The following is a 27,449-nucleotide window of genomic DNA, read 5'->3' as shown; positions in this document are numbered from 1 at the left end:
CAGGACGGTGAGGAGGAACCATGTGTGTGTGTGTGTGTGTGTGTTGTGTAGTCAGGACGGTGAGGAGGAACCATGTGTGTGTGTGTGTTGTGTAGTCAGGATGGTGAGGAGGAACCATGTGTGTGTGTGTGTGTGTTGTGTAGTCAGGACGGTGAGGAGGAACCATGTGTGTGTGTTGTGTAGTCAGGACGGTGAGGAGGAACCATGTGTGTGTGTGTGTGTGTGTGTGTGTTGTGTAGTCAGGACGGTGAGGAGGAACCATGTGTGTGTGTGTGTGTGTGTGTTGTGTAGTCAGGACGGTGAGGAGGAACCATGTGTGTGTGGAAGGGGGTTGAGTCCCATTATGCAGCCTCACTCTCTTTCAGCCGGGGATGGGTTGTGACTTGAACTAAATATTCAAAATGGCGGACAGAGGATCAGCGAGTCAAGAAGAGCGACCGAGAGCAGGTAATCATTCCATTTTACATATTCATAATCAATTTCCCTTTCCTTCCATTTACTTGTAGGAGTAAACAAACCCGCATCCTCACGCAGTTGCAACACCGCCGGCTCGCTGTGCACCGTGTTTGATGTAACAGCGATAGGATTCTTTAGCTAGCTGTTGGTTAGCATAGCTTGGCCACAAACAAAAACTCCGCTCCGTAATAAAACGTTATTTGGTGCGTGTTGGGTTTTCGCGCATCTAGCTGCGAATTTCAGCGCACGTCTGGCCTGCAGTCGCATTAAAATAAGAAGTGTGTCTCGCCGAGTGATTATGTGACAGTTGGTTATGCAAATGAAGTCAGACAAAGTAGTCAAAACGGCTTGTAAATGCTATCGGTTAGCACGCCGCTTTGTCAAGAGTTGTAGCGTAGTGAGGTGGGCTGCGTCCCAAACCGCACACTCCTGCACTACATAGTGTGTACTTCGCCCTAGTGGTTGCATTACATTACATAAGTACAAGTAGGGTGCTTGAGGGCGGATTGGGACGCGGATGTGAAGCTTCCTCGGTGCCAGATACTGCGGCTCAATATGGACAGATTACAAAATAGTTACCAAGGCAGCAACTTTACATATTCATAAACACCGTCTCGAGTGTTTGTTGCAGAATAAAAGTCAACATTTTAATCGCTTCTCATGCACCCATATAGTCGGTTATAAAGCGTCGTAGCATGTCTTAAAGTCTGGGGGTTTGTTTTTCTCAGATTTCTCAGTCGGACACGGCATTTTGTTTGGTCCGTCAAGCGGTTACTAGCAAGCTTGCTGGGAGTCGATTCCTCAGAGTCGGTTCTTTCGTAACGTACTTAGATAATAGAATAGACTCGGAAGGTTGAGCCGATTCCACACAAAGTGGAGAATCGGTTCTGTCACAAGCCCCTGTTTACGCTGCACATGAGTGGTCAGGTAGTGTCAGTTTACCAGGCGGGGGAATCAATGTGGTGTCTTTTGTCTGAGTAATAAATAGAGGTTATTTAGTGCATCACATGGTAGAAATTTGCATTACAAGGTGAACTAACTGCAGGAGCAGTTGTGTAAGATGTTTTTGAGGAGTGAAGGCCTCTGGGGAACGTGTATGTGTAAAACTTGATTAGCTGAATGCATGTAAACAAGCCAGCCCAGCTTAGGTGCTGTTTTCTTAGTCTTGTAATACAATTATTTTAATACAAAATACTGTTTTGTCATGCATTGCAATGTATTTTCACCTTTTCTGCAATAGTCAAAACAACAATATGAAGACTAATGAAGCTTTAGCAAGCCAAATAGGCAGTGTGTGATGTGGTAGTAAATATGATAGGTGTGTTTGACACTAACCTCTTAACACTGCTCAGACCTGCATGTGAGAAGGTCCTGGGTTCGATCCCCAGGTGAAGTGGTCAGGGTCCTTTCTGTGTGGAGTTTGCATGTTCTCCCCGTATCTGAGTGGGTTTCCTCCGGGAGCTCCGGTTTCCTCCCACAGTCCAAAGACATACATGTGAGGTGAACTGGAGATACACAATTGTCCCTGACTGTGTTGGACATGAATCTTGTGTAATAAGTGTAACCAAAGTGTGTAGAACATGATGGTAACATTTTAATAAATAAATAAACAACAAACCTGCATGTGAGAACAAACAGGAATAAACCCTTGACAAGGCGGGTTATTCATTGCAAGGAAAGTTTCACTCTTCTAATCACCCACTTACTCACACATCAGTACAATTCAAAACAATCAGTCCACCTACTGTCATGTTACAAAGGGAACCCACGCGGGCATTTGTGTTCAGAACTTAGAATCGAAATCAGGTCCACAGGACACTTGTGATGTGTGGCCATCATACTGTAAATATATTTGATGTATAATTGCGCTGTTGCTTTGCAAGGTCTGCTTTTGTTTCCGTTTTTTTTTTTAGAATAGTCCTGTCCTAGCTGGCTAATTTAATGTCACAGTAGGGCTGGTGCAAAATAAAACATATTAAACTTACAAAGAGTTTCTAATTCTACTTAGTATATTGATGTTATATAGCATGGTTGTGCAGCGTAAGTCAACTGGTAGACCTGCTTTATCAAATTTAATTGAAAGAGAAATTAGCATGGCAGAAAATGGTGAAAAAAGAAGCATGATGTTTAGAAATGAAATGTGAACCAGATCTGTAGTGTAAAAATGATTGGATGAACGATTCCTTCCGGCTGCACCCGGTAGCACTCGCCACCGTGGATCAGTTTATATTATTATTTTTACTATTTTTGAAATGACAAAGTCTTATCTTCTGAAGTGCTGTATTGTGATCTGTACCAATACTTTGAAAGAATATTTCACATATTTTGTACGTTGTTTTGTTTATTCTGCACACAATTTAGCAACTACAAGCTAGTGTTGGAACGGAGCAGTCGGACCAATGTTTTTTTGTGTTTGATGCTAGAGAGATTTTACCAGCGTTTTAAGTCTTTATTTTTATACTTTTGACTATCAGGTAGCGGGCCCACTTTCAAACATTGCCGGTTTATTCTACCTTTTGTTTTCACTGCAGCTACTCCTCAGTTAAATGGTGAAAGAGAAAGAGACACTGTATGTACTGGCATTTGTTTTATTAGCCTGCACACAAACCTGATTCCAGATTTGTGACTATTTATAGTAAAACCAAATAGCAGAAAAATGTCAGATCAATTCCAATTGATTACTCAGACTGTAATATGTACTGCTGACCTTACCTGTAGTTTATGGTTCTGTGGAATTCCTTAAGTTGTTGTTATTACGAACCCACTACATTTAAGCTAAATTGTTCAGTCTTGTAAACGGATCCTCTGACTATAAAGGAGTCCCTGGAGTCAACGCCAAACATTGAAGAGGCTTTTTTGTAGGGATGTAACGATACACTTTACCCACGATGCGATTCACGATACTGAGTTCACGATACGGATTTTTTCTTTAAACAAAATTCAATTGAAGACGAATTATTACAAAGTTTCCTTTTATTATTTCTCTTTAAAAAAATTAAATTAAATACTGTATTTGTGCTTATCTTTTATTTATCTAAGTTATATAATGAATGCCCTTTTATTTCTGAGGTAGTTACAAACTATGCCAAATAATGCTAAAACTGAAATGAAATTTTAAAACAAATCCAACAATAAATAAATAAATGAATAATACAAATAAAGGAAGTATCCTCACATAAATAAATTTAGCTGGAAAATTCTGAACCTGGCAACTTGAAGTGCCGTCAACCAGGCGAGGTGTATAGCGCCAGCGCCCTCTGCTGTTTAAAGTGAATAACGATTCATTTATTCGAATTTTGACGTATATGCACCGATTTTTAACTGTCTCGTGGTGCATCGTTACATCCCTACTTTATTGTAATTTCAGCTTTATACAAGTACATATTAAAACGAAACAACGTTCCTCCAGGAGCAAGTGCAAACAACGTAATTTACACAGTGCAGGTTACAAAAAACACCATTCACTTAATACAAGGAACATTTTCTAATCTAAAAAAGTCGTGGGGGGGGGGGGGGGGGGCAGGACCGCTGAACAAGTGATTGTTGCTGGTATTAAATGATTCACTGAACTGAATTCATCTTGATGATGCTTTTAATACAGATTCTGGGGCGGCACGGTGGCTAAGTGGGTAGCACTGTCGCCTCACAGCAAGAAGGTCCTGGGTTCGATTCCCAGGTGGGGCGGTCCAGGTCCTTTCTGTGTGGAGTTTGCATGTTCTCCCCGTGTATACGCGGGTTTGCTACGGGTGCTCCGGTTTCCTCCCACAGTCCAAAGACGTGCAAGTGAGGTAAATTGGAGATACTAAGACTGTGTTTGATATAACCTTGTGTAATGAGTAACTACCGTTCCTGTCATGAATGTAACCAAAGTGTAAATCATGACGTTAAAATCCTAATAAACAATCAAATACAGATTCTGTATTATTAGCTGTGGGGAAAAATCTCAAGGTCTTCATAAACTTGCCCAAGCAAACCAGCCGTGACCGTGAAACGAGAACTCGGGGTTCATTTTTATTTTTGATTCATTGACGTATGCTGAATTTCGTTGCCTTGCCTACTCTGCGCATAAGTCATGAATATTCATATCAGACCTTCTGCTCATTAATATTCATGTACTGAAATCTGACTGACTTGAATGATTCAGAACAGGAGAAGGAGGCGGATGTTCAAGTATGAGGATCACAGGAAGTTTTAAATTTAGACCACTTAGCACTTTATGATTAATCAGATATAAATTGTGTCTTTAATGGTCGAGCAGGTTTTTGTACGTCTTTACGACCGCTCGTATTCTTTAAAGTCGGTGAAGTCATTTTAATCTGTCTGTTACACTGAATCATCTTTAGAATGATGGTTTAGTCTGTATCTGACTTCCTGTGTTGAACTCATCAGAATATGTAAATGGAACGCTTCTGTGACGTACGGAGGTTTTGAATAGTGTGTAAAAATAGGAAGAGTTCTGTTCTGGTCACAGCTGAACTGAAGGAAGCAGATGTGTGTGATTTATTATTATTGTTGGCATTCTCTCATGCGGAAAAATAGATGTACGCCACATGACTTACGGCCCTTCAGATAAAAAAAAGCTTTGGTATTATGACTGGACTTAGTGGACTATATAGTTCTTACCCCTGTTAAATGAATTGATTGATTGTTTTTAGGGATGCATCAATACCATTTTTTCCCAACCGAGTCCGAGTACAAGTACATGTATTTTTGTACTTGCCGATACCGATACCAATACCTATTTAGAATACCGTTTTTTTTTTAAACAAAAGCACACGTGAGAAGTGACGAGAAGTTTAATGATACCACGTCCAAACATGCACGTCAACAAGTAGCGAGTGATCAAAGTGTTTGTGCGCTGATGTGATGAAATCAAGGAGGAAAAATAAATGAATCTGAGTGGATTTGGCAACACGAGCAGCACGGATCGTTCTGTAGTGAGTTGGAGGTTAATAAATATTTTTGCAATGTTGGTGTTTTGTTGTTATGTTTTGTAGAGAACGATCAGGTCAGAAATACTGTAAAACGTGTGAGTGTGCCGGTGTATTCTGATATAAACTATATCATCCCCCTGTCCCACCTGTTTACGCTCCTCTCCTGCGTTTCCCCTCACACCGTATCCTGCGTTCTCATTGGCTGTTCGACATGTCACTCGTTCCCAGTCGCACATCTCAGATCAGATATCTGACGTGCTAGAAAACTCGATCCGAGCGCTCGGTGAGCCGGTCGGATCGAGTTGTTGGATAGTTCACACTTAGCGATCGAGAGCCGAGTTTTGATCGCCGAGCGAACGCCGACAAATCTAGCGCCGACCGGCCGCCGAGCGGAAATCAGGGCAAAAATCGTGTAGTGTGAACCAGGTATAACGCAGCATCGTGCACTAGGCACACGGTATCGGATGTTTAGTATCGGAGCCTCGTTTGCGAGTACAAGTACAAGTTAATGAGCGCGGTATCGGGCAAATACCCGATACCAGTATCGGTACTCGTGCATCTCTAATTATTTTATTGATACCCAATGGGAAATTGCATTGTTACAGCAGCAATTCACATGCACCACAAACACATATACAGTATATAGTGCAAAATAGACCTGACAGTAAATAAAAAATATAAAATAAGTGTAAATGTAAAGCTTTTATTTAGCTCTCAAGTTTAATTAAATCTCAGCTGTGCTATCGATCAGTCAGTAAGGCTGTGTCTGAAAAAGCAAAAAGGTCAACTGGGTTCCTTATTGCTGCTGTAATTGTGGCCTCAGCTCCAAAACAAGCTGGGACAAGCGGGAAAAAATTATGGCGTGTGTGTGTCTGTGTGTGTGTGTGTCTGTGTGTGTGTGTGTGTGTGTGTCTGTGTGTGTGTGTCTGTGTGTGTGTGTGTCTGTGTGTGTGTGTGTCTGTGTGTGTGTGTGTGTGTCTGTGTGTGTGTCTGTGTGTGTCTGTGTGTGTGTCTGTGTGTGTCTGTGTGTCTGTGTGTGTGTCTGTGTGTGTGTCTGTGTGTGTGTGTCTCTGTGTGTGTCTGTGTGTGTCTGTGTGTGTGTGTGTGTGTGTCTGTGTCTGTGTGTGTGTGTGTGTGTGTGTGTGTGTGTGTGTGTGTCAGACATTCTATCTGCCCTAGATGATTATTTTTAAATGTCATTGAAAGCAAAGAGTGATGTTTTTTTTAGTTTTTTTTTTAGCGAAAATTATTCTACAATTGGGCAGCACAGTGGCTCAGTGGGTAGCACTGTCGCCTTCTGTGTGGTTTGCATGTTCTCCCTGTGTCTGCGTGGGTTTCCTCCGGGTGCACAGTCCAAAGACATGCAAGTGAGGTGATCTGGAGACACTAAATTGTCTAGGACTATGTTCCAGTAATGAGTAACTACCGTTCCTGTCATGAATGTAACCGAAAGTGTAAAAACATGACGTTAAAAATCCTAATAAACAAACAAACAGCGGCAATTCACATGCACCACAAACACATCTATACAGTGCACAATAGACCTAAGACATAGATCTAAGTAAATAAATGATAAATCACAAATGTAAATGATTACATAAAAGTAATCGGTGTAAATGTAAGTCAGATGAAAATAAATAAAAATGTAAATGTAGTGCAGATAAAAAAAAGCTTTCATTTAGCTCTGTGGCTGTGTCTGACAGAGGAAAAAGGTCAACTTGGTTCCTCATTGCTGTAATTGTGGCCTCAGCTTCTGAACAAGCTGGGACGTGCAGGTGGGAAAAAGAACTGCATTGTTATATACACGTGTATCTGTATATGTGACGAATAAAGCCGTTCCATCTGCCCTAGATAATTATTTTTAAATCATTTTTCTAGCCTAAATCATTTAAAAACTGGACCGTCACTGTAGCATTATGTCCGTCGTTCTCTCCTGTAGTGCTAATTGAACATCTCCTTGGAATGAAATTCGAAACTCACTCATTAGCACTCTTGTGTGAAATGCAAAGTCAAAAGATTATGGACAGCACGACCCTGTTCCGGATTCTCATCGTGTCCGAACGAGCTAATTCTGGTCATTTCTGCCCCGTCCTGAGCCGAGCCCCAACGGTCCCGCCAGCAAATGAATTCCTGCATTGTTGTACGGGTTGAGATTGCATGCTGGGAAGGTTTTCTCACTTTCTGTATAATTAAAAGAGTCACACGCTGGTGGTAATTGGGCTTTTACTTCTCCCTGGTTGCCATGCCTGCCAGACCTGGAAAGCCATCCAATTAATATGCAAATGAGTTGATAAATATTTATGAGCGTTTTTGTGAATTATGCAGAAAGCTTTCAGAGGTCTCTGTCAGAAACGAATCGCTCGCAGGACTTCAAAGGCGCGCCGGGCTAACGAGGAACGGGCGCGCCATTTGCATACGGCTTTAATCAGCTGAATACTGATTACGCTCCGTTATGAGTGCAACTGTTTCGGCCGCAGTCTTTGTTTGGCTCTGGCGAGGGGATGAACTTTTACTTCGTTCTACCTAGAACCGGAGAGCCGCACACAATGTCGCGCTCCTTTCTTTTGCTTTAATTTCATTGTGCTCTGATTAATTTCTATTCAACTTGACGTTCCCTGACGACTTGATCTGAGGGGAAAAGCTTGAACTTGCCGGGAAAAGTGCTCGGCTTAGGGTAATGGACCTGGCTGTTTCTGGTGAGTGTACTCCGTGAGGATTGCGCTCAGTCCGAGTTTGAATTTGTCAAGATGAATCGGTTCAAACTAGCAGCTTGATGTATTTTGCATGTATTCGTGGAATCGGACGTCTTTCACTGCATGTGTCAGTATTTAATGGCAGTTTTTTATCCTTCCTTTGTAATGGCTTGTACAGGTTTTTGTTTGTTGGTATGTCTGCTGCAAACTTGCTCTGTCCAAGGTTAGCTGTGTCATTTCATCTCCAGTAACCAAAGATAAAACAGACCAAGTTATCAGCAGGTTACTTCATCACTCCGATGATTGAGTTCATAGTAGTCAGTAAGGTCGTGTTCACGCATCCGTGAAAAACGCACCAATGCCAGTTTCATTACGCTCGATGCTTTAACACACCGCAGCACTGACGCATGGCCCTGCATTAAAATCATCCTGTCATTCATTAAAGTTTCCCAGAGTGGAACTTTGTACAGAGTACAGAACATCCCCTGATGTAACCGCCGTGTGTCTGAGATTAAGCTTTAGTCGCTTATGTTCATCTTATTGTTCTACACGACTGCCAGGCGGCTCGGTGGGTAGCACTGTCGCCTCACAGCAAGAAGGTCCTGGGTTAGATCCCCAGGTTAGGGCAGTCTGGGTGGAGTTTGCATGTTCTCCCCGTGTCTGTGTGGGTCTCCTCCGGAAAGGCTGTTTAGGAGTGAGCTCTCGGTGCCGGTCTCAAGCTGAGACAAGTCTGGCATGCCGACCAGATTCACTGTGGCAACCCATAGGTATACCGGAGCAGCCAAAAATATATAGACTATTATCATTGTGGATGTTTTGTTTGCAGCCACCAGATTTGCTGCTGTGGAAAATAAAGATGTCCTGATTATCACTTTAATGGTCTTACTTTGAATCTAAATCTATCTACTACTTGGTTGACGTGTTAAACTAATTTATTTATTTATTTATTAGGATTTTAACGTCATGTTTTACACTTTGGTTACGCTCATGACAGGAACGGTAGTTATTCGTTACACAAGGTTCATCAGTTCACAAGGTTATATCAAACACAGTCATGGATAATTTAGTGTCTTCAATTCACCTCACTTTGACGTCACCTCACGTCTTTGGACTGTGGGAGGAAACCGGGGCACCCGGAGGACACGGGGAGAACCGTGTTGAACTTTTCTAACCTTTATGTTGACTTGAAGCTGCAGCCGAAAAATCATCCGTGAAAGTTGCATCATTTTTGTGATCATCTCAACTGTTTACTAGAGGCTCATTAAAAATACTGTGTGCACTAGCAAATAAATAATAATTGTTTGTTGTTGGTAAAGTCCCAAAAAACTAAGAAGTACAAAGAAATAATTATTAACAATTTTTTCTTGGTGAGACCATAGGGTTAAATCATTAAAGAAGGTGGTTGTAGCCTAGTGGTTAAGGTACTGGGCTAGTAATCAAAAGATCACTGGTTCAAGCCCCACCTCTGCCAGGTTGCCACTGTTGGGCCCCTGAGTAAGGTCCTTAACCCTCAATTGCTTAGACAGTGTACTTTCACAGTACAGTAAGTTGCTTTGGATAAAAGCGTCTGCTAAATGCAGAAAATGTAAATCAGTAATTGTTAATCTGAAGAATGTGATTGGAAACCTAGTTAAAACATTATTAGTTTCATTTTTGTTTGTTTTAACTTGCACTATAGCTACAGGGTTTAATGGCTAAGTAAAATATTGTGCCACCACCAGCAGTAATCAACAGATTCTGAGAGTGTTTTTGTCATTTATTGCAGATTCTACAAGCTCTCAAACAGAACGTAAACCTGCCATGGAGAACGGAATGCACGTCCAAAGTACGTCTATCACATCTGTTTAACTGTTTTATTTTTATTTGCTGTCTAAACAGTGAGGTAACGGTGTATAACAGTGTGGCAGTGATAAGGTTGCGGGTTCAAGCTTCATCACCACCAAGTTGCCACTGTTGGGCCCCTGAGCAAGGCCCTTAACCCTCAAATGCTTGAAAATCATGTTGCCGGCCGCTCAGGTGGTGCAGCGGTAAAAACACACGCTGGAACCAGAGCTGGATCTCGAATACATCGTATCGAATCTCAGCTCTGCCTACCGGCTAAGGCTGAGCGGCCACATGAACAACGATTGGCCTGTTGTTCAGATATGGGCGGGACTAAGCCGGATGGGTCTCTCTCTCATGACTGGTGCAATTACGACCTCTACTGGCTGATTGATGGCACCTGCACAGAGATGAGAAGAGTGCTCTCAGGGTGTGTCTCTCCGTACTAGAGATGCGTGAGTACCGATACTAGTATCGGGTATTAGCCCGATACCGCGCTCATTAACTCGCACTCGCAAACGAGGCTCCGATACTAAACATCCGATACCTTGTGCCTAGTGCACGTTGCTGCGTTAACGCAGGGATTTTCAACCTGTGGGGCGCGAGTGCCTGACCCGGGGGCGTGACATTACGAGATTTTTTTACTTCTAAAACTAAAGCAATTCATTTTTCACCCACGGGAGACAGATTGAATTATTCTCACTGACCACGCTCACACGCACGTTTAATGTTATTTAGTTCCGTTTGAAGAAAAACCCCCTTTAAAATAGAGCTAACAGCGAAGATAACCGGTTACAAAAGCAGCGACCGCTGTTATAGGACGTGTTTGTGTTCAATACTCTGTTCACAGTGTCGATACAAGTGATTCAGGAGTCGACTCATTTTAAGTTTCTTTTCTCAGTCATCTCTCCGTGTTTACTGTTATAATAAATGATGCGGTTGTAAATAAACACCAACTACTACAGAACATTTTGTGTGACTCGCTTACCTTATAAAGCTCAGGCTTAACTATACTGGTTATTACCACAGAGCGGGAGCCGACTCAGAGTCGTTTACGATTTACCGAGGTGAACCACGAATGGATGTGCTGATAGAATCGGCTCAGATGGGATCGGACTGTATTATCTTTTTAAAGTAAATATTTCAATCAGCAGAATCGCATCGCATGTATGATGTGCACAGCGTTAATTACGTGCGTTTATTAATGAACGTTAACGTTAGCTTGTCAGAAGCTTTTTTTTTTTTTTTTTTTACAATTAGTGACGGCAACCCAAGCAACTGTTCCACTGCACTATTTTACACTAAAAACTACACTATTCCATAATGCTCCAGATTGCATCATTCTAAATAGGTATCGGTATCGGCGAGTACTAAAATACATGTACTCGTACTCGTACTCGGTTGGGAAAAAATGGTATTGATGCATCCCTACTCCGTACACAGTGCTGATCTGCACTGCACTCTTCAAAGTGTAGGTTATAAGATGCATACGGCATGCTGCCCACGTGTCGGAGGGGGTTAGCTTCGTTCTCCTCAATCAGAGCAGGGATCGGCATTGGTGGAGAGGAAGCATGACGCAATCGGGCTAAAAAGGAGAAAAATCGGAGGAAAATGCATAAAAAACAATATATATATATATATATATTTAAAAAATCATGTTCAGTCAATTGTAAGTCTTTTTGGATAAAAGCGTCTGCTAAATGCTGAAAATGTAAATGTAGGTGAAATTTTTTTTACTTTATAGTTGCTGAAATGAACAGGACGGACTTGCAGCAGAAGCTAAACGGACAAGCAAGTGCAATCAGCAACATGCAGGCTCAAGCCTTGCTTCAGCAGGTAACAGCAGCTTTCTGTCAAACGTTTTACGACCGCCGTGCCGGCCTACGTGTTTTCCCGCTTTGCATTATCGCAGAACGTCGGCAAAGCCTCGCGGGGCGGTAAAAACATGAAGTTGCCATAGTAAAGACGAGCTCTCTCTTCAGCCGGTCGCTCTCATTAATTGAGAGAATTCCTCGGCGCTCATCAGCTCTTAGAAACGAGCCGGAGCGATCGGCGCGCTATGCTAATTAAACCCTGTTGCCGTTATTTCTAAACAGGTGGAAGGGAATATGCAAATCTGTGCAGAATTTATTTACGCTGCATAATGTCCTCATTTATAAAACGTGAGTAGAACCTCTGCAGGCTTTTTCTCCCCCCCATGAACATTTGCATTTTTAAATTATGCCGCTCATAAATCCGAACCAAGTGTTCACTTCACATCACTGTTCATTTTCTTATCTGTGTTTACTTATTACTGGCCTTATTTTATTTTCATCAGCCGTTTAATGGGCGTGAAGGTGGGGCAGATCCGATTCCACTGGGAAACGCCGAGTGCAAGGCGGGAATCCCCTGACCAGGGCGGCAATACATTGCGGGGCTAGCGTAACAGACCACCGGGTGCTTACTACCCTATCATTTTAAAATATTGGGTGCATTTGACATAACTGGGTGATACTGGGTACATTTAAAGAAGGCACAAATATCTTCTCATACAGAAGCTCAAACTGTACAGTCATTGGTTTCACCATCTAAGTGGGGCGGCACGGTGGGTAGCACTGTCGCCTCACAGCAAGAAGGTCCTGGGTTCGATCCCCAGGTGGGGCGGTTCGGGTCCTTTCTGTGTGGAGTTTGCATGTTCTCCCTGTGTCTGTGTGGGTTTTCTCCGGGTGCTCCGGTTTCCTCCCACAGTCCAAAGACGTGCAAGTGAGGTGAACTGGAGACACTAAATTGTCCAGGACTGTGTTTAATATTAATCTTGTGAAGTGATGAATCTTGTGTAATGAGTAACTACCGTTCCTGTCATGAATGTAACCACAGTGTAAAACATGATGTTAAAATCCTAATAAACAAACAAACAAACAAACACCATCAAACAAAAACCAAGTTCATGGTCCTACTACCCTGCGCAGGCACCTTGACCGGTCAGCAGAGGCCACTCTTGCACCAGCAATGAGGATCCCTGTTTCAGGCACTGTCCCTCTCCTCAGTGTTTGGTTCCCACATACAGCCAGATCACGTACGAAGAGCCACACTAGACTCCATGTGACTCCCTCTCCTCGCACAGGCACCCAGACCCTTCCGGAGATCGTATTTCTCAGCCTCAGCAGGAAGAGACCCCAGTCCGACCTTCCCTTCCTCAAACACGGCCGGTTTTATTTATCTGGACGCCCGGCCAGGTCGGTGGCGCTGCTGAGAATCAAGCTTGAAAACTCCATCACTCAGCAGTGGTGTGTTAGCAGGTCACCGGTCCTTTAGACCAGGGTTTTTTTTTAACCCTGGGACGTGACCCCTAGGTGGGTTGTGAGCCAAAAAATGGGTCACAGAAAAAATAAAGATAATTAAATAAGAGAATTTTTACAGCACAGAAACACGAAATGAACTTGCACGCGATCGCCCCCTTGTGGAGGCTTTACATTACATCTCGTAAGCCACAGTTGGACCGGATTGTACAGAGTAGAGAGCGAGTAAGATGCATTGTTTGTGTTGACTAGGTAGCATAAAAAAATTATGGACATAATGAGGGTCGCTTGGTCTCACAAAGCCTCTTGTTTGTTTTTCTCTAATTTACAATCTTACCTTCGAACTTGTGCAGTCACCTTAGATGGTCTACAGGGGCACTATGCAACAATCTAAGGAAATTTGATAGCTGAGCTGAGATTTGAACTTGAGAGCTGAAGATCTTATCAGTGGTGGGTTAGCGTCTACACTTTAATTTCACACAAAAATAATCACTTCTGATTATTAAATTCGGGTGCTTCAGCCACACCTTTTGCTAACAAGTCTATAAAATGATATATTATAGATTATATGCCTCTGACTTGTGGCAGCAGTTTGGGGAGGACCCTCTTCTGTTCAGTCATGACATGGTTTGATGTGAAATAACATTAGTAGCCTGCACAAAGCCTCGATCTAAACCCCCTTTTTTCCTGTCTGTGTGTAGTTGAATCTGAGTCCAGTGCAGCAGCAGCAGTTCTTCTTGCAGCAGGCTCAACAGCTCCTGGCCGCCGCCGTGCATCAGCAGTCAGTGGGTCAGCAGAGCAGCACCACCGGCGCCAACATCTCTGCTTCTGCTGCTACACCCATTACCCAGATACCCATCTCACAGCCCATCCAGATCGCATCAGTAAGTACAGTTTTTATATAGCTTACGAATTTTCCAAGATACGAGCTGTCACTTTTTTGCTTTGTGATACGAGCCGAGATCCGAGTTACGAGCGAGCGAGCTTACGCCACCCGCCACCCACTAGGTAGCCCAGCGAGCGTTCAGTTCACCTGGTTATCTTGCCGTACAAGCAAGTGAAAGCGAGGAAAGTGGCGAAAAAGCCAAAAGTCAGTGAAGAAGAAGATTAAGTGAAGTGAAAAAAATATATATATATTTTTTTAAAGTAGCAATTAAGTTTAGCGATAAAGGGTAGCATAGTGTGTAGGTTAAATTTAGCAATATATTGTAGCATTAAGTGTGTAGCGAGTAAGTTAAGTGATAGAGCACGAAATGAAACACTCCCCCAACTTCCTCCGCCAAGCATCTGCCAGCATCTTCGTCTGATTTTCAAGATAAATACACGTAATAAAACCAGTTTATTTCTTTACATTCTCTTTTATTATGTATCATTATTTTTTTATACATCATTTAAGTATAAGTACATTTTTTTTATTTAAAGACACGTAACAAAAAAATCGGTGTGGTTTTTGGGGGGCTGGAACGGATTAATAGCGTTTCAATTCATTTTAATGGGGAGATTTGATTTTAATACCCAGCTCACCAATAAACTATATGAAATACACCCAAACGTTAATGCCAAGCCAAGAATTCACCAGGGACGATGCATAGACCAGGTCATATGCACGAGGTGCCGAATCGGCCACTCCAGAATAACCCACCAACGCCTGATAAAAGGAGAAAACCCCCCAACTTGTAAAACCTGCCAAACACCTGTATCAATAAAACACATCTGGATAGAATGCCCAAAATACACTAAAGAAAGAGAACAAGCACACATGCCAGAAATTATCAAAGAGACTCTCACACTAGACAACACAAGAAGACTTTTAACCTACCTTGCAACCATAAAATAAAAATGAACATATAATATGGACCAAAATATGAAGACACATACAAAATACCTATTACTGCCATTAAATGACACCAATGTGTTAAACATGGCGTTAAAACTTAAATAAATACATCCATCCATTTATTTCATACCTCAATTTAGGGACAGTAGGGACAGTGGTAGACTAGTGGGTAGAGCTTTGGGCTATCAACCGGAAGACTGGCGGTTCAGATCCAGCCTCTGCTATGCAGCCACTGTTGGGTCCTTGAGCAAGGCCCTTAACCCTGTCTGCTCCAGAGGCGCCGTACGATGGCTGACCCTGCGCTCTGACCCCAGCTTCCAAACAAGCTGGGCTATGCGAAGAAATAATTTCATTGTACTGCACATGTGTATATGTATATATAACAAATAAAGTCTATCATCTTCTTCTTCTTCATCCATTGATCCTTTCATTTATTTAATCCACACATCCATCCATTTATTAAATTCCTACATTCATTCACTTTATACCTCCATTCATCCATCCATTCATTCATCCTTTTATTTAATTAATCCATCAATTTATTTTATACCTCCATCCATCTATTCATTCATCCATCCATTTAATGCATCCATTCCATCTACTTAATCTATTCAATCTCATCTATTTTCTGTTATACTTGACGTGCCTGATGTCTTGTTATTGTATCTTGTACTTGTACATATTAACATACAGCTTGTTACAGAAGTCTTCTCGTCATACCTAAAGGTCTCATGTTGTTCATTTATGTCCGCTGTGTTTCAGCAGTTGCAGCCCGCTGGCCTTAACCTGCAGCAGTTTGTGTTGGTGCAGCCTGGACAGCTTCAGTCTGCGCAGTTCATCCTCTCCCCTTCACCTCAAGGCCAGACTGGTAAGAGATGATCCCTTGTGTTCAGAAGCCTTGTGGAGCCGAAACCGATAGCCATTCTTCTACACATAGCTCGTGAACAACTGATGCACTTACATACTAATAACTACACGTTGGTCACAATGCCCAGTAGTTTGGTCAAACATCTTAAATACTCTCCTCCTCTCCTCCCACATTCCCCTCATTTAACACGTCTAATTCTGGTGGACCTTAAAGGATGTGGGATGTCATTAATAGAATGTTATTGTATTTATATTATTGTTATGTATTGTGTAATTGATTTATTACAACCGGTGTGGCTAAAACACATTATACTTTATAAAATTATCTCTTTAGTTTACTATTCAAAGTCCATGTGGGCCTGCACCAACATGTTCTCATGTTCTCTACCTGAGATTAGCATTTTCTCTCCTTTATGTGTATCCTTTTGTGTGTGTGTGTGTGTGGTTTTTTTCAGGCCTTCTTCAAGCCCAGAATCTTTTGACACAACTACCTCAAAGTCAAGCCCATGTCCTGCAGTCTCTGCCAAGCATTGCTCTCACTACACAGGTCAGAAATACTAACCTTCATAGCGCTTTGTAAATGTGGTATTAAGTTCTACTGTGTTCAGCCTGCAGTTTAACACACAGGCATTCATTCATTCATTTTTACTCGAGTGTTTAGGAACCAAAACAGCTGCAGCCATCTAATATTGTTGTATTAATCATGATGTAGAAGAAAATGTGTGAAAGGTTAATAGTAACTGTGGTCATCTGTAGAAGTACTGTATGTAATATCTTGACCTTGAAGGTGCTCACCAGGGTGGATGCTTATTAATATAACAGAAATACAGTGGAACACTAGATGGTTGCTTTTTTAAACCTTTATAATAATACTTAGAATGTGGCTAAACTTCATTTCTGATTAAAAAAAAGTAATCTTCTAATTAGTTTTGGTTAATGCCTTAGGATAAATGTCACGGTTACAAATCGACTGAAGACAATGTAATGTGCCATGAGGTTTGGAGCGTCTCAGTTGTATCATCAAGCTGTCAAAGTGTCTCTTTTAAAAATGCACTTCCAAGGCATTTTTATTGTTGTTTTTTAGGGTCAACAAAAAACCTATTTAATTTTCCTTCCAAATTAATTTCGCATCCTCAGCGACAGGCTTCATTTTTGCAGTTTGAAGATGGCAATTCACCACCCAGTATCAGCGTGTAAGGCGCATTTCACAAACAAGTTCTTTCAAAATGCACTAGCAAATAAGAGGGAACTTTTAAGCCTGATTCATTATGCAGATGTTTTATGCAGTAATTTGCATACATTTGGCGCTGTACGAGTATTTTAAATGACTTTAATTTACTCCTGCTGCTCATGTTTTATTAATTCTACCATTAATTAGCAATCTAAACTAAGGGGAAATTAGCTGAAATGCTAGAGCGCTCGTTTAGCATGCGCAGGTTCTCCAGTGGAATTCTAAACTCAAAACAGAAAAGCTGGAATAAAATAATAATAATAATAATAATAATAATAATACAGATCTGCCATCATTCAACATCAACACTTTGACTTTGAGAAGTACATGAGCTGTTTCTCATTAAGGGCAGTTGTAGCCTAGTAGGTAAGGTACTGGATCAGTAATTAGAAAGTTGTCGGTTCAAGCCCCGCCACTGCCAGGTTGCCACTGTTGGGCCCTTGAGCAAGGCCCTTAACCCTTAATTGCTTAGATCGTATACTGTCAGAACTGTAAATCGCTTTGGATAAAAGCCTCTGCTAAATGCTGAAAGTGTTCATTACCTGTTAAGGTACTAAACTAGTCAGGAATAGAGAATCCTGATTCAAACACAGACTTTCTGTCCTCTACAGGCGGCAATACCTACACGGAAGATAGCTGCCATGCCAGCTCCGGCCCCGGTCACACCCAAGCGGTCGGATTTTCCTCCGTCTGAGGAAGCTCATGAACTGGAGGAGCTGGAGCAGTTTGCCAAGACCTTTAAACAGAGGAGAATTAAACTGGGCTTTACTCAGGTAAACCAAACTCACCACTTTATTGTTTTCTGTTTTATTTTTCTATAATGGTTTGATGGTGCTTTCGAACTTCATGACACTACCCTCATCTTTACCCCCAGGGAGACGTGGGCTTGGCCATGGGAAAGCTTCACGGCAACGACTTCAGCCAGACCACCATCTCTCGCTTTGAGGCCTTGAACCTGAGCTTCAAAAACATGTGCAAGCTCAAACCCTTGCTGGAGAAGTGGCTTAATGATGCTGGTGTGTCTTATTTCTATTTCTTTGTGTGTCTGTAAACTGCAGAATTTGTGCGTACGTGCACCTATTTCATTTTTTCACTGATTGTCTATGATCTCCAACTTCACTTTCCTCTCTACAGAGAACATGACCTCGGACTCCACAGGTTCCAGTCCCGGTGACCTGTCCCCTGGCCTGTGCGAAGGCCTGAACCGCCGCCGCAAGAAAAGAACCAGCATCGACACCAACATTCGCATCGCGCTGGAAAAGAGCTTCCTGGAGGTCAGTGGATTCTCCTTTAAGTTCTGTCAAAGTTGTCAAATAAAAAAATGAGCTTCACATTGCAAGTCATTTTAAACAGACAGATTAGAATGAAATCTGTTGCAAAAATGATGACAGGCAAGATAGCTTTAGGTTATAATTGTTGTTTATCTATGAAGAGCTCAAACTGATTGATAAATAGATCTACAAGCAAGACAAACCTCAAAGTGTGTGTGTGTGTGTGTGTGGGCCGTTCCACTGAATGGTGCCATTTGCGTGTAGTAATTCGATGAAATTAAACTTCATTTTTTTTTATCTTTGTTCTACACTGAATCTAGTAACACACACACACACACACACACACACACACTTAACTACTCAGAATAAAAGGAGAAAACCCACCAACCTGTGAAACCTGCCAAACACTTACAACAATAAAACACATTTTGATAGAATTCCCTAAATACACAAAGGAAAGACAACAAGTGCACATGCCTGAAACCATAAAAGAAATCCTTAAACACAACAACACAAGAACAGTACTAACCTACCTCGCAGCCATAAACATAAAAAAGAAAATATAAAATGGACCAAAAGATAAAGACAAGATTAAAAAAGACAGATATATAATACTCAGTTCTGTCATTAAATGACACACGTGTGTGTTTAATATGTTGTAAAACACACAAATAAATAAATAAAGAAATAAATACTACTACTACTACTACTACTACTACTCAGAATGTGTTTTGGTCGATCTCAGGCACCTTTGTTTGTTTAATTTTTACAAGGTTTCTAAGTGGAAGATGAGCTGTATATGGACTGAAAGTAACAGGACTGAGTTTTAACTTAGAATTAATAAATACATGAAATATAGCAGCATGGAGAACATGCTAAAAGCACCAGAACACCGGGCACAGTCTAGTGATTTATCAAAACATGTAGTTTTTAAAATAAACGAATAACAACTAAGAAAAAATGTGGGTAACAGGAACGTCGAGAGTTATTATAATATTATCAAACATACAGAGGAAAAAAATGGAGAACCTACCTTTAATCTTCCTGTGACCTTCAGTAGATACAGATTATGAGCATTTCTGTTAAAAAGGTGACTTGTATATACTGTATAACATTTCCACATTTTTCAGAAGGATGAATGTGTAAAGGCTACAGGACTGAGTGAAAACCTGGAGACGTGACTAAAACATGTATTTTAACCACATTATTATACATTTCTGATGGAAGATAAATATTAGAAACATAGATGGGATCTGGAGTCACCAAACTTTCAGTGTTATTGGGAGTTTTTATTAACGTTTGAAATTATATATCCTAAACTTGCAATTAGCTCAATGTGCAGGACACTTTGCTGAATTAAAAATGCATTTTAACGTTAATTTTCATATACATACGATGTCCTGGGGACGGAAATGGCACAGATGCCCATAAAGGTACGGCCCATAAAGTTAAAATGATGTTGAAATCCTGTCCACAGCAAAGCCATAAGCCGACCTCCGAAGAGATCACGCTCATCGCTGATCAGCTCAACATGGAGAAAGAGGTGGTGAGGGTTTGGTTCTGTAACCGACGGCAGAAAGAAAAGAGGATCAACCCTCCCAGCAGCGTCTCCAGCACGCCCATCAAAACCATCTTTTCCAACTCGACTCCAGGGGTGAGTCCTTTAATGATGTGATACAGCTACTGTAAGGTAACGGTGTTTAACAGCCTAGCTGTATTACCTGTGTACGTAAAACCATACTGTCATGTGTACAGGTGTCCAGCGCATCCAACACTCTGACGGTCAACTCGGCGCTCGCTCTAAATGCTGCCTCCGTTCCCAGCCTCGCACTCACTGGTATGTCTGGATTGATTTGTCACTTAAAACTGTTTGTTTGGGATTTTTATGTATTATAAATCAAACACAAGTGTGTTAAGTTTATGCTCTTGATGGTAAGCCTGCCAGTATTTGTATCTGTGATTGGGAAAGTCTGCAGAGCTAGATTTTACTTGAAATGACATCTTTACCAGTTAAACGATGCAGCAAATGAACAAAGAAAATAAACAATATCATATTTTAGAGTAGCAGGATGATTTCTAGGGCTGTAACGATGCATCGCAAGACAGTTAAAAATCGGTGCACATGTGCCACGATTCGAATCGGTTATTCATTTAAGATGAATCGATATCCACTTTAAAATCATATTGCATCTAGGGTAGAGTGTATTGTTACTAGGGCTGTCGCGCTAACCGCAATTTTGAAATATCGCGGTATAGACCAGCCAACCGCAGGGCATGCTGGACAACCGCAACACCGCGATATTCACGTTTTTTCTTTCTTTCTTCTCCTTTTTTTTTTATTGTTGCAGGTCCATCTTGTTTTATACGCTTACATTCGTGCGTAATAAATGTTAAATAAATTCATAATGAAAATGAGCTAGGAGCGACATTTTCCCGCAACCTGTTCTCATGCGTTGCTGCTGAATGTCAGGCTTTGTGTTTTAAAATGTAAACAATCGCAACAGGAATTATAGGCAAGTTTATTAATGATTAAATTGAGTTCACACTCAATAAATACTTGTAATTTAGACTATATTCAAACAGCCTCGGCGTACTAAAACACTTAATGACGGTTAATATGGCATTGCAGCCTGCAAATTCTCTCTTGCTGGAATGATTTAAATGCATTTTTTCGTTGAATAAAAATTTATTGAAACGAATAATAACTTGAAATGTAGTATATATTGTTATGTTAATTATACCTACTAAATAGATGGTTAATAGTGGCGCGATAACCAGGCTAGACTTTCTCTGATCTCTAAAGTCGCATGCAGGTTCAGTACATCTACAGTGTATTAATGCAACGAGCACCATCAGAGAGGGTTTTAGTACCGAGGGGAACATCACTACCCCACTCAGATCCTCTCTAAAACACATCAGGTGAAGATGTTGGTTCGTCTAGCGCGCATGATAACGCAGGTTTAAACTCTTACAGACTTTATTCTTTATTCTATTTTTTTTACCATATTTTGATTAGATGTGCATTTAAAATATTTAGCCTAAACACTTTTTTTTTGTTTCACAGTGTATATCTAACCTAGGCTAGAAGCTAATTTAAACCTTTTTTTAATAGAGAAAAGACGCGCATCCCTGCTCTGTTCTGTATTTAACAATAGCCTAAACACGCATTTCATTGGTCTTAAAGCCGTCTCATCTTTGTCATTATAAAGCAATAATATACCGAATCATAGCCTAACAATAAAGCTTGTTTATATAGCTCTAAAATCCAGATCAATTAAGTAATTTTCAAAAACAAAACAAAAATGGCGATATAACCGCATACCGCGATATTGAGACAGGCTGAATACCGCAAGGGGAAATTCTGTCACCGCGACAGCCCTAATCGTTACATCCCTAATAATTTCTTAATGCTGCCTCCGTTCCCAGCCTCGCACATACTGGTATGTTTGGATTGATTTAGCACTTTAAACTGTTGGATTGGGATCTTTATGTGTTTTAAATTAAAATGAAATGTTAAATTGATGCTCCTGATGAAAAGCTGGTCAATTTGTATATTTTCAATTGAAAATATTCGACCTCCTAAAGAGAATAAGCCTTTATAACTCTAAACCTTGCTGCAGAGTAAGATTTTACTTTAAATCACGTCTTTATCTGTAGTATTTTAGAGTGGTAGCATATTTTCTTAACTCTGCCATGTCAGAATTATTCAACCCCCACATAATGATGCTGATCTTAAAACCAACTGCTAGTCTGTATGACCTTAAGTTGGGTTACAACATGATTAAACCATTGGGATTAATCCCGATGGGATTTTTGCTTCATCTGTGATGTGTTATATAAACGTGTTACAAAACCATGGTAAAAAGGAGCTGCTCACACAAGCTGAGAGAAGAGATCATTTCATTATTTCAAAAGAGCAATGTGAGTATTGCTCAGAACTTCCAAACGTATGGAGCAGCAGGAAACCTACCTGGATGTCAGAGATCCGAGCAATCTCAACAGGACAGTAAAGGAAAACCCCGGGGTTACTGTACAAGACTTGAGGGACGACCTAATATAGGTTGAATATGTGTGTTCACTAGGGGGAGATGTTGCTCTTATTAAACCAAAAGATCAAATAAAACGACTATTATTACAGTGCTCACTGTATTCAGAGTTATCAGGGGTAAGCTCTGAACGTGTTACTGTTTGTGTGTCCATACAACTACTTGTACCTGTACAGAATCACACAATCAGTGCTGATTACCTGGTGTTATTACTAACTGGTGGCACCATACAGACCTGAGTTTGTCTTACATTAAATGTGTATTAAGCACATCAGCACTGTCAAAATAAAGAAGGGCTGTGTTTTGTAATTGGTCAGTTAATCAGATACAACAGGATTTTATCATCATTTGTTCAGCTTGTGTGGGTTTATTTTACCCAAATCAAGTATTAATCAGTGTTTTCCTGGTTTGTGAATTTGCTGTAGCACCATTAAACTGACTGCATCAATATAAGTACAGTGGTACTCGACGTCCCCTACACTCAAACTCTTTAAAACTCGGCGCTCTTCATCGAGAAATTTGTACCCTTAAACTCTGGATGAGATGAATCTGCATCTGTGTGGAATAACCGTCACATTCACTCTGAAAGCTCCACACTGTTTCACTTTTAAACTTGTGTTACAGCTCGAGGTTCTGGGACATTGTGAGAATCAGAATCAGCTTCTTCCAGAGTCTAAAATTCTTTTTTTTTTTTTTTTTAAAGAAAAAGCTTGATGTGACTTAATGTATTTAAAGGACGATATAGAAGCACTAAACCTCTCTTGATTATTACAGCTCATAAGTTTTCTCCACTAATGAAATTCCTTGCTCACGTTTTTAGTACAATAAGTCACGTTAACCGGGACCATGGAACGCATTAACAGGTTTCCCATTGTTGTGGGAATTCAAAATAACCCTTAAAGATTGACACAGACAACTGGAGTAATAGTACAAGCAAAAAATCTATTTAGTACTCAGCTGAGGACCCTCTCACCATGCAAACACACACAGGCCTTTACAGAAGAGAAGGGTGGACACCGTCCCCCTGTCTCCTTATTTATACCCCCCTTTACTGCCCCTTCAGGCTACCTCTGCTCAGCGATCTAGTTCAAGGTTAACTGATACAAAGAAACTGTTTATTGTTAAACATTTGCAACAGTGACTGGATTGTTGGGAAAAGGCGTACATGCCTGATACACTGTGTGTGTCTGCCAAGGTCAACATATCTCTGGACTTCTGAAACCTTCACAAAGTCTCTTCTACCTTTGCTAATTGTTCTAAGAAACAAAAACTTATGAGTTTAATGTAAAGAAGTATTAAAATATTAAATTTCCAGTCTCACCATACATCCTTATTAAAAAATACCTTGAAACTCAACGCCTTTTAAACTCAACGCTACTTCCAGAACCAATTGACATTGAGATTTAAGGTACAACTGTATCTATACAATTAATGGAAAAACAAAACAATTTGTTTTGTACTAATCATGTTCTATTCAGGATCGTAGTTTTGTTTCATTTTTATCAACTGCTTTATACTGCTCACGGTCGTGGCAGGTCCGGTTCCATCAGGAAACCAGAATATCCTGGACGGGGTGCCGGTCCATCTCAGGGATTGAGTGCAGCTTAGTGATTTAGGCCCAGCAACTGTTCCCCATAACCTGTAATAGCCAGTATTCGATATTCCTCCTGATTCCTGCAACATTACATACGCACGACGGCTCTTCGGAATACATACGTTTGTGCTTGAGCTGTTCTGTCTACTGTAGGTGCAACTCTAGGACCAGTCACATCGAACACCGCCACCGTCATCTCTCTGGCGCCTGCTGTTGCCACTCCAGCCACGGCCGTGATGTCGCCGTCTCTTTTATCGGCTGCCACCACTGTGACCAGCTCGAAGCAGGATCTGGTCTCCTCAAGCGAAAGCGGTCACGCTGTAGCGACATCGACCGCACATGGAACGGGGCAGCTCGTGGTGACTCCGACCGGACTGGGAGGAGCCAACCTGGCAGCCATGGCAGCAGTGGCAGGACTGAACCCAGGGATCATTTCGCCTTCACAGCTAACTCAGGGGTGAGCGCTGAACGTCTTACTGTTTGTCTGTGTGTCCATACAACTACCTTGTACAGCATCACAGAATCAGTGCTGATTATATGGTGGGATCACTAACTGGTGGCATCATACAGAATTGAGTTTGTCTTACAGTAAATGTGTATTAAGCACAGCTGCACTGTCAAAAGAAAGAAGGGCTGTGTTTTTTAATTGGTCAGTTTATCAGACGCAACAGCTTTATTGGTCCACTGTTAAGATTAGTGATCTTAGCTTCTCTTTCTGTAGCTCTGTAGCAGTAGTCAGCATTCAACCACAGGTCCGCTGTTGGCTAAAAACCTCGGGTTTTTATTTGATATACAAATTAAAATATGATTCAAATGCCACTTAGTTCTAAGAACACTAACCTGCCAAACACCTGTATCGAAAACGCATCCTAATAGAACTCCATGTGTACACATGCCTGAAACCATAAAATAAATACTTACACAAGTACAGTTTTAACCTACCTGAGTCATAAAAATACAAATATGAAATAGCCGAAATTATAAAGACAAGATAAAATAAGCAGACATACATAATACCTGTTTTTGCCATTAAATTACACTCACGTGTTAAACATGGCATTAAAAGCCAAATAAGTAATAAAATATATATAGTTTTTTAATGTCTGTTCTGTGCAAGTGTTCAGAATTGACTGCATTTTTTTGTGGCCATATACCTTTTGGGCTAGTTTGAACCTGACATCACATGTACATGATATGTTGGTCCCATTTACAAAGATCACAGTTGTAATAGAAACCTTATGCTGAGAGGAAATCTGTCAAGAACCACCATAACACTTAATATAGAAACATATATGGAGAAGCTTAAATGCAACAGGAAGGAGGAAAAAAATCATGAATTGTCATTATTTGTATGGCAGTTAATCAAAATAACTCATCTTGATGGGCTTACTGAGTGCCAATCATTTCAAGTATGCTGGTACACGTTTCAAGTAGAACACAGAACATAAAACATTACAGCTGAGCTACATGAGCACATTTGGCAGTTCATTTCAGATACCCATTCAAAAGATGTCCCCAGTTTGGGATTTTTGGTTAGTGATGGTCCCTTGGTGCTCTCTTTGCACTGAGACAGGTTAGAGGGGGATAAAAATCTGCCTAGAAACAGATGGACCTCAATCAGTAATTGTACATCTACAAGTGTAATTAATAAACACGTGTGATGTGTGAGTGTATATGTGATTGTTTATTTGATCTCATTTAGGGGCGCGCTGCTCAGTTTGGCCCCGGCGGCTCTCGGTAACGCTCTGACTCCCACAGCGCTGATGAGCAACACCGCACTGGCTACGTTTCAGGGTGAGAGCATGAAACGTTACTCCTGGATACGTGATTGTAATGAAAGAAACGTCACTTTTCGACTTTTTATAGACGACCTTTTTCTTTTTCCAGCTCTGACCTCGGGAGGGGCGTTACCCATAACCTCCATCGACGGAAGCAACATGCTGTTCGCCAACACTGGCGCCGGAGGTTCGGTGTCCAGCCTGATGACCACTCCTCTTATTTTCAACACCTCAGGTCTGTCACTGTTCCCCACCAGCATGCTTGCGGCCGGAGGAGCCGGGGGCGGAGCTCTCAACCTACAGGTGACCGGCGACGCGGCGCTGAGCGCCATGGCTTCGATCAAAAGCATTACGGTGGCCTCCAAGGCTCAATAAAAGCTCGGCTTCTTCTCTCGTTCGTTAGACTTTATTTAATCCTTTTGCTACTACCAAATATTGTGACTCTTTATTGTTACTACTAATCTTTTGTCTGTGTGCCAGGAGATCATTCTCTTTCGGACAAACCCAACTGTCTTTTTTAGCTTTTCTCCCTCTAAAATCCATTCGGTGGGACAGCAGCTCGTGCTGTAGTATTTTTGGCACATGCTGAGAAAGCAGTTGGGATTTTACTATCTTTATCGTATTTTTGCATGGGTGGGGTGTTTTTATTTTTCCTGAGATCTATTTCTTTAAAATATTATGTTTGACTGAACCAAAAAAGGGAGACTTGTTGTTAAATCAGTACAACAGAGTTTCTATTTTACTTTGTGCAAGGGTCCTCTTACTCCTGGACCTGATGTGCTGAGCCCTTGTGAAAGCGCTCAGATTTATAAGCGAGATCACAGCGTATATTTTACAGTTTAGTTTCGATTATCTTCCTGCAAATGATGTCTCAGTCGATGATATAGAGTCTTTTTAAAAGAAAATGTTATTGCTTTAACTAATGCATCACTTTAATGACTCGGTTAGAAGGCTTTAAAACTAATAATACATTTTACAGGCTGTGGTCCAAAGCTGAGTCCGTTTAAGAGCAGTGCGTTCAGAAGGTCCGAACGTCTTCACAGCTTTTGTCTTAACACTGAATCTCTTTGGTTTTGGCCGCTCGAGGGCAAACAGCACTGATCCTGAGTTTCATAGAAGAGGATTCACTAAGCAGAGGTGGACAAATCACAAACTGCCCTGTGATCAGTATTTTTTTTTTTTTTTTTTTTTTTTTTTTTAGTTAAATGAAAGCACAGCATTGACCAAAAAGGCACCTGAATGAATTTAACTAGGTTTATGGGACATGTGGGGAACTATCAAGGACTCAAAAGTGTAATGGTGGAATAAGTTTCAGAGATTCGAATCCCAGGCTGAGCACGTAATGTTATGTAAACCCTAGGCATTGTGAGGGACGCACATCAGTGCACCCTTAGTGTCGGTCTCTAGCCTGACGTGAAAATGTGAAATAGCAGCCGAAAGGAATCGTTTGTTCAGTCGTTCACTCAGAAGTGAAGCAAATATAAAATTCATTATATTTTTAGCACATTTTACTTAAAGGACTGATCATCTTATTTCTTTGATGGAAGGGGGGGGGGGGCATAAAAGTTCACTCTACACACTACAGCTATGAGTTTTAAAAGTCAGCTTCAGCAGCTTCGAAGTTGTACTTCTACCTACAGTTT

The 27,449-nt window shown here is 41.1% G+C and overlaps 1 protein-coding gene across 1 annotated transcript; it reads left to right on the top strand.

Moving 5' to 3' along the window:
* The first annotated feature begins 355 nt into the window (after positions 1–355).
* Positions 356–26,203, top strand: LOC134328575 (POU domain, class 2, transcription factor 1-like). The gene is made up of 14 exons (XM_063009693.1): positions 356–447; positions 9,849–9,908; positions 11,649–11,740; positions 13,884–14,066; positions 15,782–15,887; positions 16,342–16,433; positions 17,729–17,890; positions 17,992–18,133; positions 18,252–18,391; positions 19,866–20,042; positions 20,144–20,225; positions 24,182–24,485; positions 25,731–25,822; positions 25,916–26,203. The coding sequence occupies exons 1-14, from the start codon at positions 402–404 to the stop codon at positions 26,179–26,181; spliced, it is 1,944 nt and encodes a 647-aa protein (XP_062865763.1). The 5' UTR covers positions 356–401; the 3' UTR covers positions 26,182–26,203.
* The last annotated feature ends 1,246 nt before the right edge of the window (positions 26,204–27,449 follow it).

The sequence above is a fragment of the Trichomycterus rosablanca genome, chromosome 15 (assembly GCF_030014385.1).
Source record: "Trichomycterus rosablanca isolate fTriRos1 chromosome 15, fTriRos1.hap1, whole genome shotgun sequence".
NCBI classification, from domain to species: domain Eukaryota; kingdom Metazoa; phylum Chordata; class Actinopteri; order Siluriformes; family Trichomycteridae; genus Trichomycterus; species Trichomycterus rosablanca.
The sequence above is the reverse complement of the archived record's forward strand: the minus strand, read 5'-3'. Positions and strand labels throughout refer to the sequence as shown.